Here is a 15,104-nt window from a genome sequence, read left to right on the forward strand (position 1 = left end):
TTCTTCCATTTAAGAATGATGGAGGCCACTGTGTTCTTGGGGACCTTCAATGCTGCAGAATTTTTTTGGTACCTTTCACCAGATCTGTGTCGACACAATTCTGTCTCGGAGCTCTACATATAATTCCTTCGACCTCATGGCTTGATTTTTGCTCTGAGATGCACTGTCATTTGTGGGACCTTATATAGACAGGTGTGTGCCTTTCCAAATCATGTCCAATCAATTGAATTTACCACAGGTGGACTCCAATCAAGTTGTAGAATCATCTCAAAGATGATCAATAGAAACAGGATGCACCTGAGCTTAATTTCGAGTCTCTTAGCAAAGGGTCTGAATACTTAAGTTTAAAAAATTATGTTTTCTATTTTTAATAAATATTAAAAAAACTGTTTTTGCTTTGTCATTATGTGGTATTGTGTGTAGATTGCTGAGAATTAAAAAAAAAAATGTAATCAATTTTAGAATAAGGCTTGAAGTCAAGGGGTCTGAATACTTTCCAAAGGCACTGTATAGTTAAGAAGCGATATAATTTTCAAAACAAGAACTAAATGGAAATGGAGCACCTACTGGGTGTCTCAATGTTATTAAATGACACAATCTAATGCATTTGATTTAACAAAAACATAAAAGGAGAAATACTGCTACCGAAGGATAAGTGTGAATTATCATACACTAGAGCAAACACATTGGGGGATAAATTACTTTCTGTATTCAGAGAGAAGGATATGTCACAAAGAGCACAACAAAACCCAAAAGTAATATATCTTTCATCCACCAATTCCAATTATGAACACATGTAATTGCCATCTCTCCTTCCATGAGGTACACAGCTGAGCTGAAATTGACCTGTTTGGTGAACGAGGGTGAACATATACAGACAGTGTTGCAATGGGCTATAAATCAGAGCTATACTACTGAATCTATATACTGTACTGAAATATCTTTCAGAAATCCTCTGTTGGGGTCAGTCAGTATTTCCCTTGGCAGGGACACATCATGCCTCTTTGATGTGATTTTAGAGGCTTATTAGGAAACCATGGTTTCACAGTGTAGTCGGCTGTCCTTAAATGTGGCATGGTAAGCTTCATTAGCATGGTAAGCTTCATTGGCATGGTAACCTTCATTGGCATGGTAAGCTTCATTGGCATGGTAAGCTTCATTGGCATGGTACGCTTCATTGGCATGGTAAGCTTCATTTGCCTTATTATGAAAGGATCTGGACATATGCATACACATTCTTTATAGATGGTCAAAGGATAAGGTCATCAGATGAAAAGGGCCCTGATCCGTTTGGAGAACCAGAACCTGTAACGAACGTCGTCGGGAGAAGGAGAAGAGGACCAAGGTGCAGCGTGGTAAGTGTTCATATTTTAATCAATAAACTGAACACTGAACAAAACAACAAAAATGACAAACGAACAGTTCTGTAAGGTGACGACACACAAAACAGAAAACAACTACTCACAAACACAGGTGGGAACAGGCTACCTAAGTATGGTTCTCAATCAGAGACAACGATAGACAGCTGCCTCTGATTGGGAACCATACCAGGCCAAACACATAGAAATACAAAACAAGGACAACATAGAACACCAGACATAGAATGCCCACCCAAACTCACGCCCTGACCAACCAAAATAGAGACATAAAAAGGATCTCTAAGGTCAGGGCGTGACAGAACCAGGCTTCTAACCATAGGGCAATGGTCAAGACTGACAACTGATTGGAACAGGAACAGTGCTGAATCATTACAACTCTTTGAATCATATTCTCCCCTTAACTCTCTTAGTGACTGCTCTGATTTACTTCAATAACCAAGGGTGGCAGAAGTTTAAGGAGTGTGTGCGAAGGTTAAGTGACACTGACTGATGAATTTTTTCTCCTTCAATCATTGTCATTCCACATCAGCTTCACCGATATCTACAAGGTGATATTTAAGCAAAGCTTAATTTCACAATCTATATTTTTAAATAAAAGATTATGGAAATCAGATCAGTGATCTGGCATGCAGGTTAAGATTGCTAAAAAATGTACCCTCAAAAAACAGGCTTAGCCCATGCCAAAGGGATTATGAATTCCAGCAAAGTCAGTGTGATCTGTAGCTAAAATATCCTGAGAAAGAGGTGGTGGAGGAAGTTGGTCTCTATCCATCACTCTCCAGTCAGCTCCAAGCCTTACTGACGTCAGTTTACAGGTGAGTGTTGAATACATTAAACAGCCATGGCCCTGGCAATGTCCAGGCTTTTTCTCATACATTTACTCCACACCGGCAGATGTCTCCATGCTAGTATTCTTCATGGTCCTACCTACGATGGCTCTTCCAAACAAATTATAACAATCCTGGTGCTTCCTTGTGCAGGTATCTCAAATAAACAATCTGACCTGAGATTTGACTGAGACAGAATGGCGCCAGACAAACAAGCATCGCTGAAAGGTACTGTCTTGGTTAGCAACAATGCATTACGGGTCATGCAAAGCCTAGAGGCGGTGGGTGCATCTAAGGGTGCAGAGTGCAGCCGTGAGCGAGCAGGAAGAACCCTACAGAGCAGCAGCAACGTGTGCATTCACCTGGAGGCTCAAGGAGATCAGAGGACTTATCATAGAAAGAGGCTCTCTGAAAGGTCTGAATGTCTATAGCTCAGAAACAGAGAGAGGGGAGGATGTGAAGGACAACTCAGCTTTACATAAACATCCATGCAGATACAGATTTATTCTTATTATGTTACCGCATAGACACTCACACAAACAATGATTAGTTATGTACATTGTAAATGACAGAGACATATTGCTGTTACTGGTCTAGTAGAATATTCCATGCACAAAAACAAAGCAATTCAGTCCTTTCCTTTCTATTAGTTGTTTCTGTATACATTGTAGATGTCCAATGACTCATAATGAAACTCAATCGCTTTTAAAACAAGTGGATGTGCCAAATGGGAAAATAAAAGATCGGGAGGAGATTTACGAGGGGATATTTCAGGTTACCTCACAAATGCACAATGTTTTGGCTGACAATACTCATCACAGAGAAGCAAGCAGTTGAATATGAACCAGACAAGAAGTCTAATGGATGAGAGCGCGTACAAATACTCCCACCATAGTCAGTCCTAAGTTCCAGGTTTTAAGGGGATTCTTCAATACTGTCACTGAACAACCAAGACTCAAACAAAGTGACAACTACATGGTCCAAACAGGAAGAGAGTATGGGGGACTCACCGTCCTTCCAGAGGTCAGCCACAAACTTGTCAGTGGACTGGTTGAGCAGTGTGGCCACGTTGTCGTTCAGAGGGTCCATGTTCTTCATCAGCCACTCGTCAGCCTTGTAGTCCACCTGAGGAGAGACAGACAGACTTAAGCTAAACAGGCTATATGTACCGGTACATAGTGTTAAATAGCTTCCTTTTATCTTGTCTCACTGACTTTCATGTCTGATCAAATTAAATAGATACCTGGTCAAGAGAAAATGAGTTTATGCGCTGTAAACAAAACCTATTTATTAAGTCTTAACATGCATTAGGACTACTGGTGCTGTGAACAAAATGTACATCTGAACCTTGTGTGACAAATTTAATAAGAAAATGGATGAAGATTATATAAACTTTATTTCATGTGGAGTCTGGCCTGGAATATACACAGGCCCTCTACAGATGGGAGACCACTGAGCTGAAAGTTGAAAAATCCTTGATTACGTAACAGTGTAAAATCGGTCTCACACCAACGTGAACCAGATGTGGAGATTGGGAGCACAACTGGGCTTTTGTGCTAAGGCAATTACCTGTTAACTAGAGCTTTAGTGGAGACATGTCCGCTGCCTCAAAGGCAGCACTTTAACATTGACTGGTTACAACGTCATTCAGAAAGAAAATGTTTCTCAAGACATTATGGAGCTGAACAATAATTCTAATTTCAAAAACACTGCTTCATCTGTCCAACACTCCAACCCCTAACCAGGCAAAGCAACAAAAATGTCAATGGCAAATCAGTTTCTTCAAATGAATGAGGCCCTCACCAGAAAAAGGGAGCTCATATGGCAGAAATAACCTTGTTTTCACCAATCAATGATACGATATGAGAGGACGAGCTGAGGAAGTAATTACAGTGTATTGAGACCCAGGCTCTGCGTGGACGTACCCTGCCAGCGTAGTGAATGATGCAGAAGTCGGCTTTGTCCTTCAGCTGCCGGGGTTTCTGGAACTTGGGGTGGGTGCCCTGCTCCTGGAGCACCTTGTCTACAAATGTCTTATCAGTGGCCTTGGGGAACCAGCACTCTTCATCCAACAGGGCCAGAACTCCTGGAGGGTTGGTCTGCAGACAGAGAGAAAGGAGAATAATCTGATGAAGTTCCTCAGACATAATATTGAGTAAAATACACCTATATGTGTAAAGATGAAAAGCTGACCGGTCTCTCAATGAGGTCAATGCAGGGCTGCAGGTCCAGGCCGAAGTCGATGAAGCTCCACTCGATGCCCTCCCTCTGGTACTCCTCCTGCTCCAGGATGAACATGGTGTGGTTGAACAGCTGCTGCAGCTTCTCGTTGGTGTAGTTGATGCACATCTGCTCAAATGAGTTCAGCTAGAGGAGGGATATGGGGAGAGAAAGAGATGTGAGAGATGAGTATTACAGATCAATAAGACAAGACAGTCCCTCTTGGACATGATTATATGTCTGCAACAAGAGATTAATAATCTTGAAAATAAATTTACCTCAAAGATCTCAAAGCCAGCGATGTCCAGGATGCCGATGAAGGAGGCTCCCTGTCTCTTGGTCCTGTCCAGGGCCTTGTTGATGCGGTGGACGAGCCAGCGGAACAGACGCTCATATGTGGCCTTGGCCAGGGCTTCCACTGCAAAGTCAGCCTGAGGAGAAAACCAGAGAGAGATAGACGACAGTCTGCTGGGTACCATCTGTTTCTGCTTAGGCCAACTTCATGGACCTGCATAGATCAGTGTTAGTGAATTCATAAACAGGAGTGTACAACTAATGACAACTGGAGAACAGCTCCTACCTGTTCTTTGGTCTGGGCCTTCTGGACGTAGTCTCGGCCCACTTTGATGCGGGGGGACAGAATAGCCCTGGTAAACTCCATCACATTCAGCCCCAGCAGGTGACACAGCTTCTGAGCCACTGGGAGGAGAGACAGGACATTGGGTTACTAGTGACCCATCAGTGTTGCAACCTGGAGATGGGCACAGTCAGAGCCTTCTACACAGTATAAATAGAGAGCTTTGTTTGCAGCCTAACCAGTCTCAATTCAAAACAGTTGGGGAAATGTCAGACAGGAATATGTAATGAAAGACCTCAGTAAAGCACTACCGCTTCATTTCACCCCAGCTACCCAAGGATATGGCCACAGTCTGATGTATGATTCATCAGTTAAAATCACCAAGGATAAATCTCAGCAGAGACACATCCATTTCCCTAATGACAACCAAACCTCATGGCTTACCGTTATAAACTGACCATTAATGCAGAGCAACGTGCCAGAAAGAAATGAAAAATTACACATTTATTCCTACTAGCCATCTCCTTCTGAAGTAAAATACAGACACGCAGCATAAGCCCCGGGGTATAACATATGTCTTTATATTAACAAAAACCGGACAAAGAGCTCCAGCCACACTCTCACTGCAGGAGTTCTGAGGAATCTGACCTCTGTTCAGTGAAGTGTCTCTGTGCTGCCAGACTTCATACTGTACTAAGGACAGACATCTGGAGCTGCTGACGCTTTGCTATCCTTGTCTCAGCCACAACGGTGAAGGATGACTCTACTCTGCTAGTGTTGTGATTCCAGCTGACTCACACTAAGACCCAATACTGATTACAGCAGAATGTTAATGAAGCTGTTCTGCAGTAAGTTATGTGGACCAAGTGAGTGGACTGTTTTTGAGACTGAGCAGCATATTGTGGGAGGATGATCAATGTTGAAGACTTGCAGCCCAGAGAGTAAGCTCACTGTAAACTGGGACAATGTATTTTCAGCTGTGTGGTGAGAAATGGTCAAACTTAAGCTGGATGATTTCAAAGTCCTGGAGTGTTGGTTGGATTAAGTATGGCCTCTGAGGGTATAGCATTACCTGTGTTCTCAGGCATGGAGGCCTGGTCTGTGTTCCTCTCCTTCTTGAAGACAACGTTACCAAACTGTAGTACTGCAGACACCACCTTCAGCATGCCTGAAACCACAAGGGAGAGGGAATCAGACAAGAGGCAAGGAAAGACATTGATACTACATGTATGGTCTAGCGTGTGTGTACTCACATACGATCTCCTCATGGGAGAAGCTCATGATGTGCATGGCATCCATGGTCTCCTGGAAGTTGTCCTTGTCCTGCTGGCCAGGGATGGTAATGTTGCCGTTGGACAGGAAGCGGTAGTTTTTGAAGCCCTCCAGGAGCAGGTCAGCTGAGAGGAGAGGAGTAGGGGGAGACAAATCAAAAACCAGTAGTATAACAGAACAGCCAAGACTTATAACATGAGGATAAATAATGAAATGGTATATAAAGTATTGAACGAGCCATTTCTGGCACAGAACACTGAAAAACTGAAAAGAATAGACATAGTTGTGATTCTTCTTGCAGGAGACACTACTGACAACCATTATAATTGGAATGGGGTATAAGATACTGACTTTTGAGGTGCTCCCCGGCTCCTGCCAGAAGCTGGTAGAAGACATGGAAGGTCCTCTCGTCTTTGGCCTGGCGAACGGCCCTGGACTTCTCCAGCAGGTCTGGTAGGGAGTCAAGGTCCAAAGGAGCAATGCCATTATTCCTGTGCTGGTAAATGGCTTACTGGTTATTGTGCCATGCCTAGCAGAATCTTCTCAAACATACAATGGATTGGTATGAATTGCTGCTTCTTGCTATACTCGTATGATATACTGTAAAATAATGTGTTTATTTCTGTTAACGCCAATCTCAATAGACTTTAATATATTAAATGCGATCCCAATCTAGAGATACTGGGCATAATTTGCTGGCCCTAAAACGGTAAAGTCATGTGTTTCTGGTCACTTGTGTCTGAGTACAGGATGTTTTGTCTAAAGAGCGACCATTTTGGACTTCAGGCAAGAGCTCAACTGTGCACATCACTGGACCTTAGTTTTTACAGGAGACTGAAATACCCACCGAGTGGGTTGCTATTTAGTCAGTGTTTCCAGAAACCTTGACTACCACCATCTCAGAAAGAGGAATGCCTGTATAGCACAAATCACACTGCTTTATAAATCATACTTTCTGCAACGCCAAATCTTGCACAACATGCTATTCTTGAGGGACACAAATTTGACATTTCTCACAAGCATAACGACCAGATATAATTCAATCTTAGAAAACGAAAACCAGTATTCTCCAAAGTCAACCTAAACATGAATAAACAAAGGCTGTGTATGAATATATCTAGCTCTAAGAACCTAAGTCTATCCACTATCTGGTGAGCACTCTGCATTGAAGTGTGGCACAAATCCCAGAGCCCCTTGAGCCAAACCACGACTATGCATGTACATCTGCAGACTCCTACATCCCCTCCCCCTTCACTTCCCAGTCTCCCATCTCTGAGGATACAGGTCTCGATGTTGGCCCCAACAATGTAGCCGGTCACGTCAAAGTTGACTCTGATGAACTTGCCCTGTAGGGAAGGATACAAAATGTGTAAGGCAGCAGTTCTAAACATTGTGTGACATTGTAGGCCTCTGTGAGCCCAAAACACAGTCCCCACTGAGTCAACAGTATCACTTCTGCAGACATCAGTGACGTATAATGTCAGGTCTGGTCGGAAGTGGGGATACACTGTGTGTGTGTGTGTATGCATGCCAGGATTATGGAACATGGAAAGCACATTTCCGTGCTCTTTAGCAGACAGTGTTCTCCTTCACACACTTTTTCACTGTATTCTGGAGAGCCAGGTCCTACAATGCCTATTTACACAGAGGGACTGTTTATAGACCGTCTACAAATGTGTACATAAAACATACAGTACAGCTATCACATTCAAGACTATTTGTATCCAAGTGTAGCTTTTTAAACTTACGAAACGTGACGAGTTGTCGTTTTTCACCGTCTTGGCATTGCCAAAGGATTCAAGGATGGGGTTGGCTTGCAGAAGCTGCCGTTCCAGCTCGCCCTGTAAAGTGAGGGAGAAACTGAGTGATACAGAGCCAGTTAATACCACCACCACCTAAACCAGCCATGAACCGCTAATGAAAGATGTATTAAATCGGTATGGACAAGTGCCTTTGCTTTCACCACAGGGTGGACATGGGAAGTTAAGAGTGTGAGAATGGAACCTCTGTTATGCAGTAGGCATCTGCTATATTTCTACTGAATGAATAACCCATTAAAAGTATGATGTCAGTAAGATGACATTGTACCCAATTATTTCATACAATGTTGAGAAACACTAAATGTAAACCATATGGTTCTGCTCATCTGCAAAGCCGAAAATTCTGTGCAGTCTTGACTGAGACTTTCTTTAATAAAGCATTCCTAAATATCAATACCAGTCTTTGGAGAGAAAAAATACTTTTTGTTTGACTGAACACAAAATGGTGCAGCACTAGAATCCTCCTCAAAGGGCCTGATCATAATGCTCTTAAATCAGATGTGGCGGTCGTGTTATGCTCATATTAACATCTGGGACTAAATATTATTCAGTTTATAATAATATACAGTTTAATAATATTATGTCCAAATATACACCAACTGATCAATTCAAGCTATTGAGCAGAGCGAATACAAGCCTACTATATGAATCATGTAGACAGAGGTTTATATGCTGTTTATTTGCTGGTCATGTCCATCACAGGTTGGAGGGCATAGCCAACCACAGGGCATAGCCAACCACAGGACATAGCCAACCACAGGGCATAGCCAACTGTCTCACAGGGTTTGAGAGGCCACTAGTCTACTTCTTCACCACAAACAGAGAGGACAGAGGGTCAAAAGCAGTACTGCCTGCAGTAACTAAAGTGAGACATTTGGGGTGGTGAGAACATTCCTGTGGTTGTGACGATGCTCACATGCACCCTCCACTTCCAGGAGGCACTGCTGTGACGGGGCGGTGGCTACTTCCCAAATCCTCGAGCGGTGGGGGCATTCCACCACCACGCACCTCGCCCACTTTACCCGCTCTAACCAGGGCGCTGGCTCTGTGGGCACAACAGAAATAGCACTGCAACCAGCCAGCCTGTACCGCCCTGGTTTCTCTTCGGGGATGGGACACTGGGGCCTGGTTTTTGTTGACCTGGTGGGCCAGAGTTTTCTGTGATTTTAAAGGTTGGGGGGTAGCGCTGCCCAGCCCCACCACAGATATGTGGGACAGGCTCAGCCTACATACGGGTGAGTGAGAGAGTGGTGCAGAGAGAAGTAGGGCTGCTGCCAGAAGGACTGGGGTCTGGCCCACTTAAACATACTGCAGCCTCTACCGTGTAGATGTGTCCCAGCCAACCCTGAAGCACATCCTATAACTCAGGTTTCTAGAGTTTGAGAAATGCACTACAGAGCATACATACACTAAACCCCTGGTTCCAGACAAGACACATTCTTGCCAAAATGTTTTCTGAATAGTTAAACATGTCAATGTAAGAGAAGGGAGCATCACCGGGGTAGCTTGTGTTTAATTAGCCCCAATGACTCCACATATATAATTTCCAGTGGAATGAGACTGGAGGCGGGGTGCCTGGCGGGGCAGAACGTGAGGACTATTTCTCTTTCAGGAGCTCAACTCAGGGTGGAAATCAGATCTGAACTGTACAGATCACATGGGGGTATTGAGTTCCTCCTCCCACTGTCTGGATCAGAGTCAGAGAGCTGCTCCAGTCAAACCTCTCTCTCCTGATGGCTGGACGCTAGGGAGGGGCCATGTGTACATTTTCACTCCCACTCTTATCCTTTACCTACTACACTGCACAATACCTCCCTACCTCCCTAATGCACACACATTGGATCAGAGCGATGCAATACTTCCACTGCTCTGCCCCACTGAAAAAGCCCCAAGTTCCTGGCTACTGGGTGTCTGGGGCCCACTCTTCTATCAGAGCTGCTACTTGGCCCCCAGCCTCCCCTCTCCTCCCTCCCATCATCCCCTCGCTCCACATTCCTCTGGCCCGTGCTCATAGGGATCCTAACTGGACACAGAGGCAGCGTGGTGTGGGAGGGCAGTGGGCTGTAGTGGACTGGTGTATTCTGCCACAGGGACCCAGGTACAGAGTTACAGCCAGGATAACGCCACACATCAACACTGTGTAGTACATATACACAACCTGGGTGAGTGTAACTTTTTGGGGGGGGGTGTTTAATCGTAGCAGCATCTGCTTCAGCAAAGCATAGCTTTACTGAGGGGAGAAAAAAAGGTTTTGGGGGAAAATAAATGCTCCTGGGCAAACTGAGTAGGGGAACAATGAGGGCCAGTAAATATCTAATTTACACTCAGAAGTATCCACAGTGGAGTATTCAGTTGGAAAGAATGCTGTAATGTTAGAAGTCTCTGTGGGGGAACAGTGGATCATGAATCAAGCTGAAACATTCTGCGCGGTGTATTAGTCCCAGGTGAGCCTCCATTGTTACTGAAGCATGCCCATGTTATGCAGCAGAGAGACAATAGTAGCTTCATTTCATTCCCCAAGATGTCCAGGTGAGGATCGCGATGGAGATAGGAAGGTCACAGCATTCCCACATCACTGACCCACCATGTGCTTATTGATTAGGAACAATCAAAAGCAACAGCTACTATCAGACTGTACTGTAGGACAGGAATCCAGTGTGTGTGAATGAGTAGTCAGGTGTTATTATGGACACAAACAGTATTAGTGTGGCCGTGGGCATTAACCGTGCATGAAAGGAAGTTATGCCAAAGGCTAATCAAATGCTAATCAAATGAAAAGCTAGCATGAATAAAGGAGAATGGTTGAGATATTAGAGGGTTGTTGTGGCAGAGGGTTTGGAGAGCCACAGTCTGATGTGATTTTACAGTTCACACCAAATCCTCTCATTGCCATGGACATTCAAAGTGGGAATGACAAAGATAAATATGACTGGAACCAAACCACAAACAGCACATGCATATGGGGTTAGTTGTTGTTCTAAGGTCACTGAAAATGAACAGCCACTGTGTTTCAAATGACAAAATATTTGTTTCACTTTTTAAGGCTTACTGTATGTTGACACTGTTGGGCATTTCCTTAAAATAAACCTAAAACAACTGATAAAACATGATATAATACAAGTCTGTCGGTTTGATAGCAGACTTAAACGTTTTGCCAGCACAAACAAATACCACATATACTGTAGCCAGCAGAGAGAAGTTCATGGGAAAAGACAGTACAGTTTGAATTCGGAAGGGCATGCAAAAACATCCAAACTGAGCACAACTGTTTTAGAAAGTGGGGAAACACTTGCCTGGAGCTTGTTCAACGCTTTAGGGGATTCGGGCTGTTTGTTTCAGGTAATAAACAAAGGGAAGGGTTAGACCTGGAGGTGCTTATGTCAAACACAAGCCATAAGCAGTGAATCTACTGGTGGCTAACATTATCCTGCTAACATTTGGCTCTGACAGAATGGCACTGAGCACCACAGAGCTAGAGCTGAGACCGTTCAGGTTAAGGTGGTACACTACAACAAGCTGATTAGACTCTATTAGAGGAGCTGCGTTAGCCATTAGCATCAGGGGCCATTAAACTAGAACACATTGTTTAGAAGTCAGTTGAGTACACACTGTGGTAAAGCCTCTGCCTTTGGGTCCAGCATGGACACATTGGAGGGTTTAACAGGAGGAGTTCAGTAAGGGAACAGGGAAGGAGGGAATGGAAACACTCACAGGAATGTTGTGGTCTTTGCGTCCTTTGTGTGACGAGGCGACGTGGGCCAGGTACTGGATGACCTTTTTGGTGTTTTCTGTCTTGCCGGCACCCGACTCGCCTCTGTGTGAGGAGGAGACAGACAGGACCAATACATATAAGATTAAACAGAGGAGGAAGAGAGGATGGGGAGAGAGAGAGGAGGGGGGAGTGGAGGGATGAGGGAGAGCAAAGAAACTGGTCTAATCTACTACCAAGCAGGCCTCATAAAATAAATAACATTTCAGCACTGTTGAACACTTCCAGCAAATACTTATATAACCCTTTGTCTACTGTTATAACTGTGCCTTTAGATGCCAGACAGAGCCAAGCTTCCTGGAAGGCTTCCACATATAATCTCAACCAAATACAGTCAAAACACATAAACGACCCAGCCCAGCCCATAGGCTGGGATGGGATGGCTCTGCTCAGCCCTGGGACATACTATAGACTAGAGAGAGTCTGATACTGTTGTTTGTTTTGCCTGCTCTGCTCTGTCTGATTTTAACTCCAGGGTCCTGTGGTTGGGTGGGCAGGTCTCCAGGGTTTCTAGGCTCTGCTTTTGGCCCGGCTCTAATGACAGGGACGTCCACAGCTCCGCCAGGACCCAACTCTCACTCCCCTCCAGACCCAGCACACAGCCACACACCCGTGGCTTTACCATAGCCAGCTATTAGCTCTCTACAGAGAATGCTGGCTTAATGGATAAATGGCCAGAGTGCAACTCAATGCGAGTCTCCTCCTCTACACTTTGTATATGTGTGGTGTGGGGGTATAGTGTAATATATGTTAATCAAATGCCATTTCAGATTAATTTGATGTCACATTACAATTGTGAGAACAGTGAGATGTTTTAGGTTGAAATGACAACATCAGATTTGGGCATGGGACATACTTTTCTTCATTCCAAGCAGACTGACTTTCTGTATTAGTCACTCTTCTTGTTCAAGCACAAGGTAGCCAGGACATCAGTGTGTGAGGCCTGTGACTCTTGCATCAGTGTGTCACACTCTTAAGGTGAGAGATTCCACAGGTCTGTGGCCCAGTGGATCACTTCCTGTTCTGTAAACCAAATTACTTACTCATCATGTGGACTGGCATGTAAACCAGTTCTCACTGGTTTTCAATGACAAGGAGACTGGATTCTCTATCAGATAGTACAACAGAGTAGGTTTCTGATCAGACATGACAGCTTTATAAGATGGTGTAAGATTGGTGTGCTTATTTCTGTGATAATGGGAGGGTCTAAATGAGATCATTGGCATATAGCACTCAAGCACTCGGCAGGTAGCATCCTAGCCAACAGGGGGTGTAATTGTTTGAAGACTGTGTACCAAACCACACTCATAACTCCCTCTACTCTGCATAAAGTTTCTCAAAGGCCAACTTAGTTCCATAACTACATCATAAAGCTGTTTTAGATATAGTCCATAATTGAAAACCAGCAGGATGGCAGGACCTTGCTAATCACGTCAGTATAACTCCATTCTGACCAACTAACAGATGCTAATGCTGCTCTGCATGGAGGAAATCTCCAAAAGTGAACTCAAGGACAAGAGGGGGTACGTCACTGCGATCCTACTTAAGGTGCAGCCACATCAGTCTCAGCGCCAGACAGGTTACTTTTCCAGCTCATAAAGCTGCTGAGTCTCTTCTGGAATCGGCCCACCTTAAAAAAACAACCTCTACCCTCTGAGTCCTCTTTGAGAGATGGTGTCAGAGCAGGACTTGGCAGGCTGAGGCGATCTGTTACCTTACTGGGCAGTTTAATGAGGTAATGTTTCAGGAGCAGGACAGCTAGCATACTGACGGAGAAGAGCAGAGGCCTCTGAGAACATCCTCAGGCGTCATCAGGGGCATTAGCATAATGCAGTTTAGATAAAGGATTGGGCTGATAATACACCTCTGACGTTGAACACTGAAACATACACATAACACATTTTTTGATATGTTAAATTTAGTCAATGTCATTACCCCTATTTGATTACCTCGACTAACCTGTGCCCCTGCACATTGACTCGGTACCGGTACCCCCTGTATTATAGCCTCGTTATTGTTATGTAATCTTATTGTGTTACTTTTTATTGTATACTTTACTTTATTGAGGAAATATTGTCTTTACTCTATTTCTTGAACTGCATTGTTGGTTAAGGGCTCGGTACGGTAAAGTAAGGTCTACACCTGTTGTATTCGGCGCATGTGACAAATACAATTTGATTTGATTTGAAAAGCAAGCTGTTTTCAATAATGTAAAACGTTTCACTGAAATGTGAGTGAAAAGGATGTCAAGAAAAATGATCCCAACAGAGTAGTAGGATACTCACGTGCAAAGGATTGATTGGTCTTCACGATCTGTGGGGAAAAAACAAAAAGACAGAGTCAGAATCAGCCTATTCCACTACAGATCATGTGCACACACACACACACAATTTCATGACATCCAGACAAGAAAGGAACACCCCCCATAAAGTGTTTGTGTCAACAGGAGTCCCCTGGCCTGCAGTAACAGTGGGATCCTGCTCTGCCCCAGCAGACAATGAGGACTGTGATCAGATCAGCCTTACAGCCCATTCATAAAGACTCTAGCTGTATGAGAGACAGTCACGCTGTGTCAGGGTCAGATCTAAACACGTCTTTCATTTCAAACGAGATTTAGATCCATAGCAGATTGGACATGCCTAGTCCTAAACTCTGACGGCAGCCATGTAGACTACAAATCCTAGGATCCACAGAGGACTGCTCTGACACCCTGGCTCTGTGTTTGAGGAGGTGTTTGATATTATCAAATCATGCCCCAATTTCATCCATATATTGAAAAACAAGATATTCAATACGACAGAACTACTAAAGTTGAACACCCAGTTACAGGAAATTCCCAGATGAAAGCCGCCAATTTGGCAAGCGTCTTCCTCCACGCTGCAAGGCAAGTGTTTAACCCAGTAAACACAAGCAACGGAGTCTCAGATGTAGCTGGATATCACTGAGTGTATACAGGTGCTCTGAAACTAGTGCATAATAATGTTTCCATAACCTTTTATTCTGCCGACGGTGGTATGATAAGATCCCTAGCTAGCTACAATTGGGGGCTACTAAATTAAATCAATATTCCATTTAATTTGGAACGGCAAGCCAGACAAAATTAAACAGGCCTATTTATTAATGAATATGAATTCAGCGGGCATAAATGATGAAAAATTAAAGCATTAGACCAAAGGCCCTGTTCCAACCCTGTTCCTGGAGAGCCAGCGTCTAGGTTTTTGCTCCAACCCTAATCAAGCG

General features: G+C 44.0%; 1 protein-coding gene across 5 annotated transcripts in view; it reads right to left on the reverse strand.

Moving 5' to 3' along the window:
- The window catches only part of LOC120046403 (myosin-10-like), a 61,770-nt gene that overhangs the window by 13,949 nt on the left and 32,717 nt on the right, over window positions 1-15,104 (reverse strand). Inside the window, exons 3-16 of one of the 5 annotated variants that reach the window (XM_038991605.1) lie at window positions 14,150-14,177; window positions 11,807-11,909; window positions 11,389-11,421; window positions 8,024-8,116; window positions 7,558-7,621; window positions 6,627-6,725; window positions 6,257-6,400; window positions 6,076-6,171; window positions 5,007-5,125; window positions 4,705-4,857; window positions 4,400-4,573; window positions 4,132-4,305; window positions 3,217-3,331; window positions 2,569-2,631 (exon numbers count right to left, since the gene is read on the reverse strand). In XM_038991605.1, coding sequence (XP_038847533.1) covers window positions 2,569-2,631; window positions 3,217-3,331; window positions 4,132-4,305; window positions 4,400-4,573; window positions 4,705-4,857; window positions 5,007-5,125; window positions 6,076-6,171; window positions 6,257-6,400; window positions 6,627-6,725; window positions 7,558-7,621; window positions 8,024-8,116; window positions 11,389-11,421; window positions 11,807-11,909; window positions 14,150-14,177 — 1,458 coding nt within the window. Of the gene's footprint in view, window positions 1-2,568; window positions 2,632-3,216; window positions 3,332-4,131; window positions 4,306-4,399; window positions 4,574-4,704; window positions 4,858-5,006; window positions 5,126-6,075; window positions 6,172-6,256; window positions 6,401-6,626; window positions 6,726-7,557; window positions 7,622-8,023; window positions 8,117-9,235; window positions 9,254-9,311; window positions 9,315-11,388; window positions 11,422-11,779; window positions 11,910-14,149; window positions 14,178-15,104 lie in introns of all 5 variants that reach the window. The other 4 variants (XM_038991609.1, XM_038991607.1, XM_038991608.1 and 1 more) reach the window with 4 other exon arrangements.

This window comes from Salvelinus namaycush, chromosome 4 (genome assembly GCF_016432855.1).
Source record: "Salvelinus namaycush isolate Seneca chromosome 4, SaNama_1.0, whole genome shotgun sequence".
Taxonomy (NCBI): domain Eukaryota; kingdom Metazoa; phylum Chordata; class Actinopteri; order Salmoniformes; family Salmonidae; genus Salvelinus; species Salvelinus namaycush.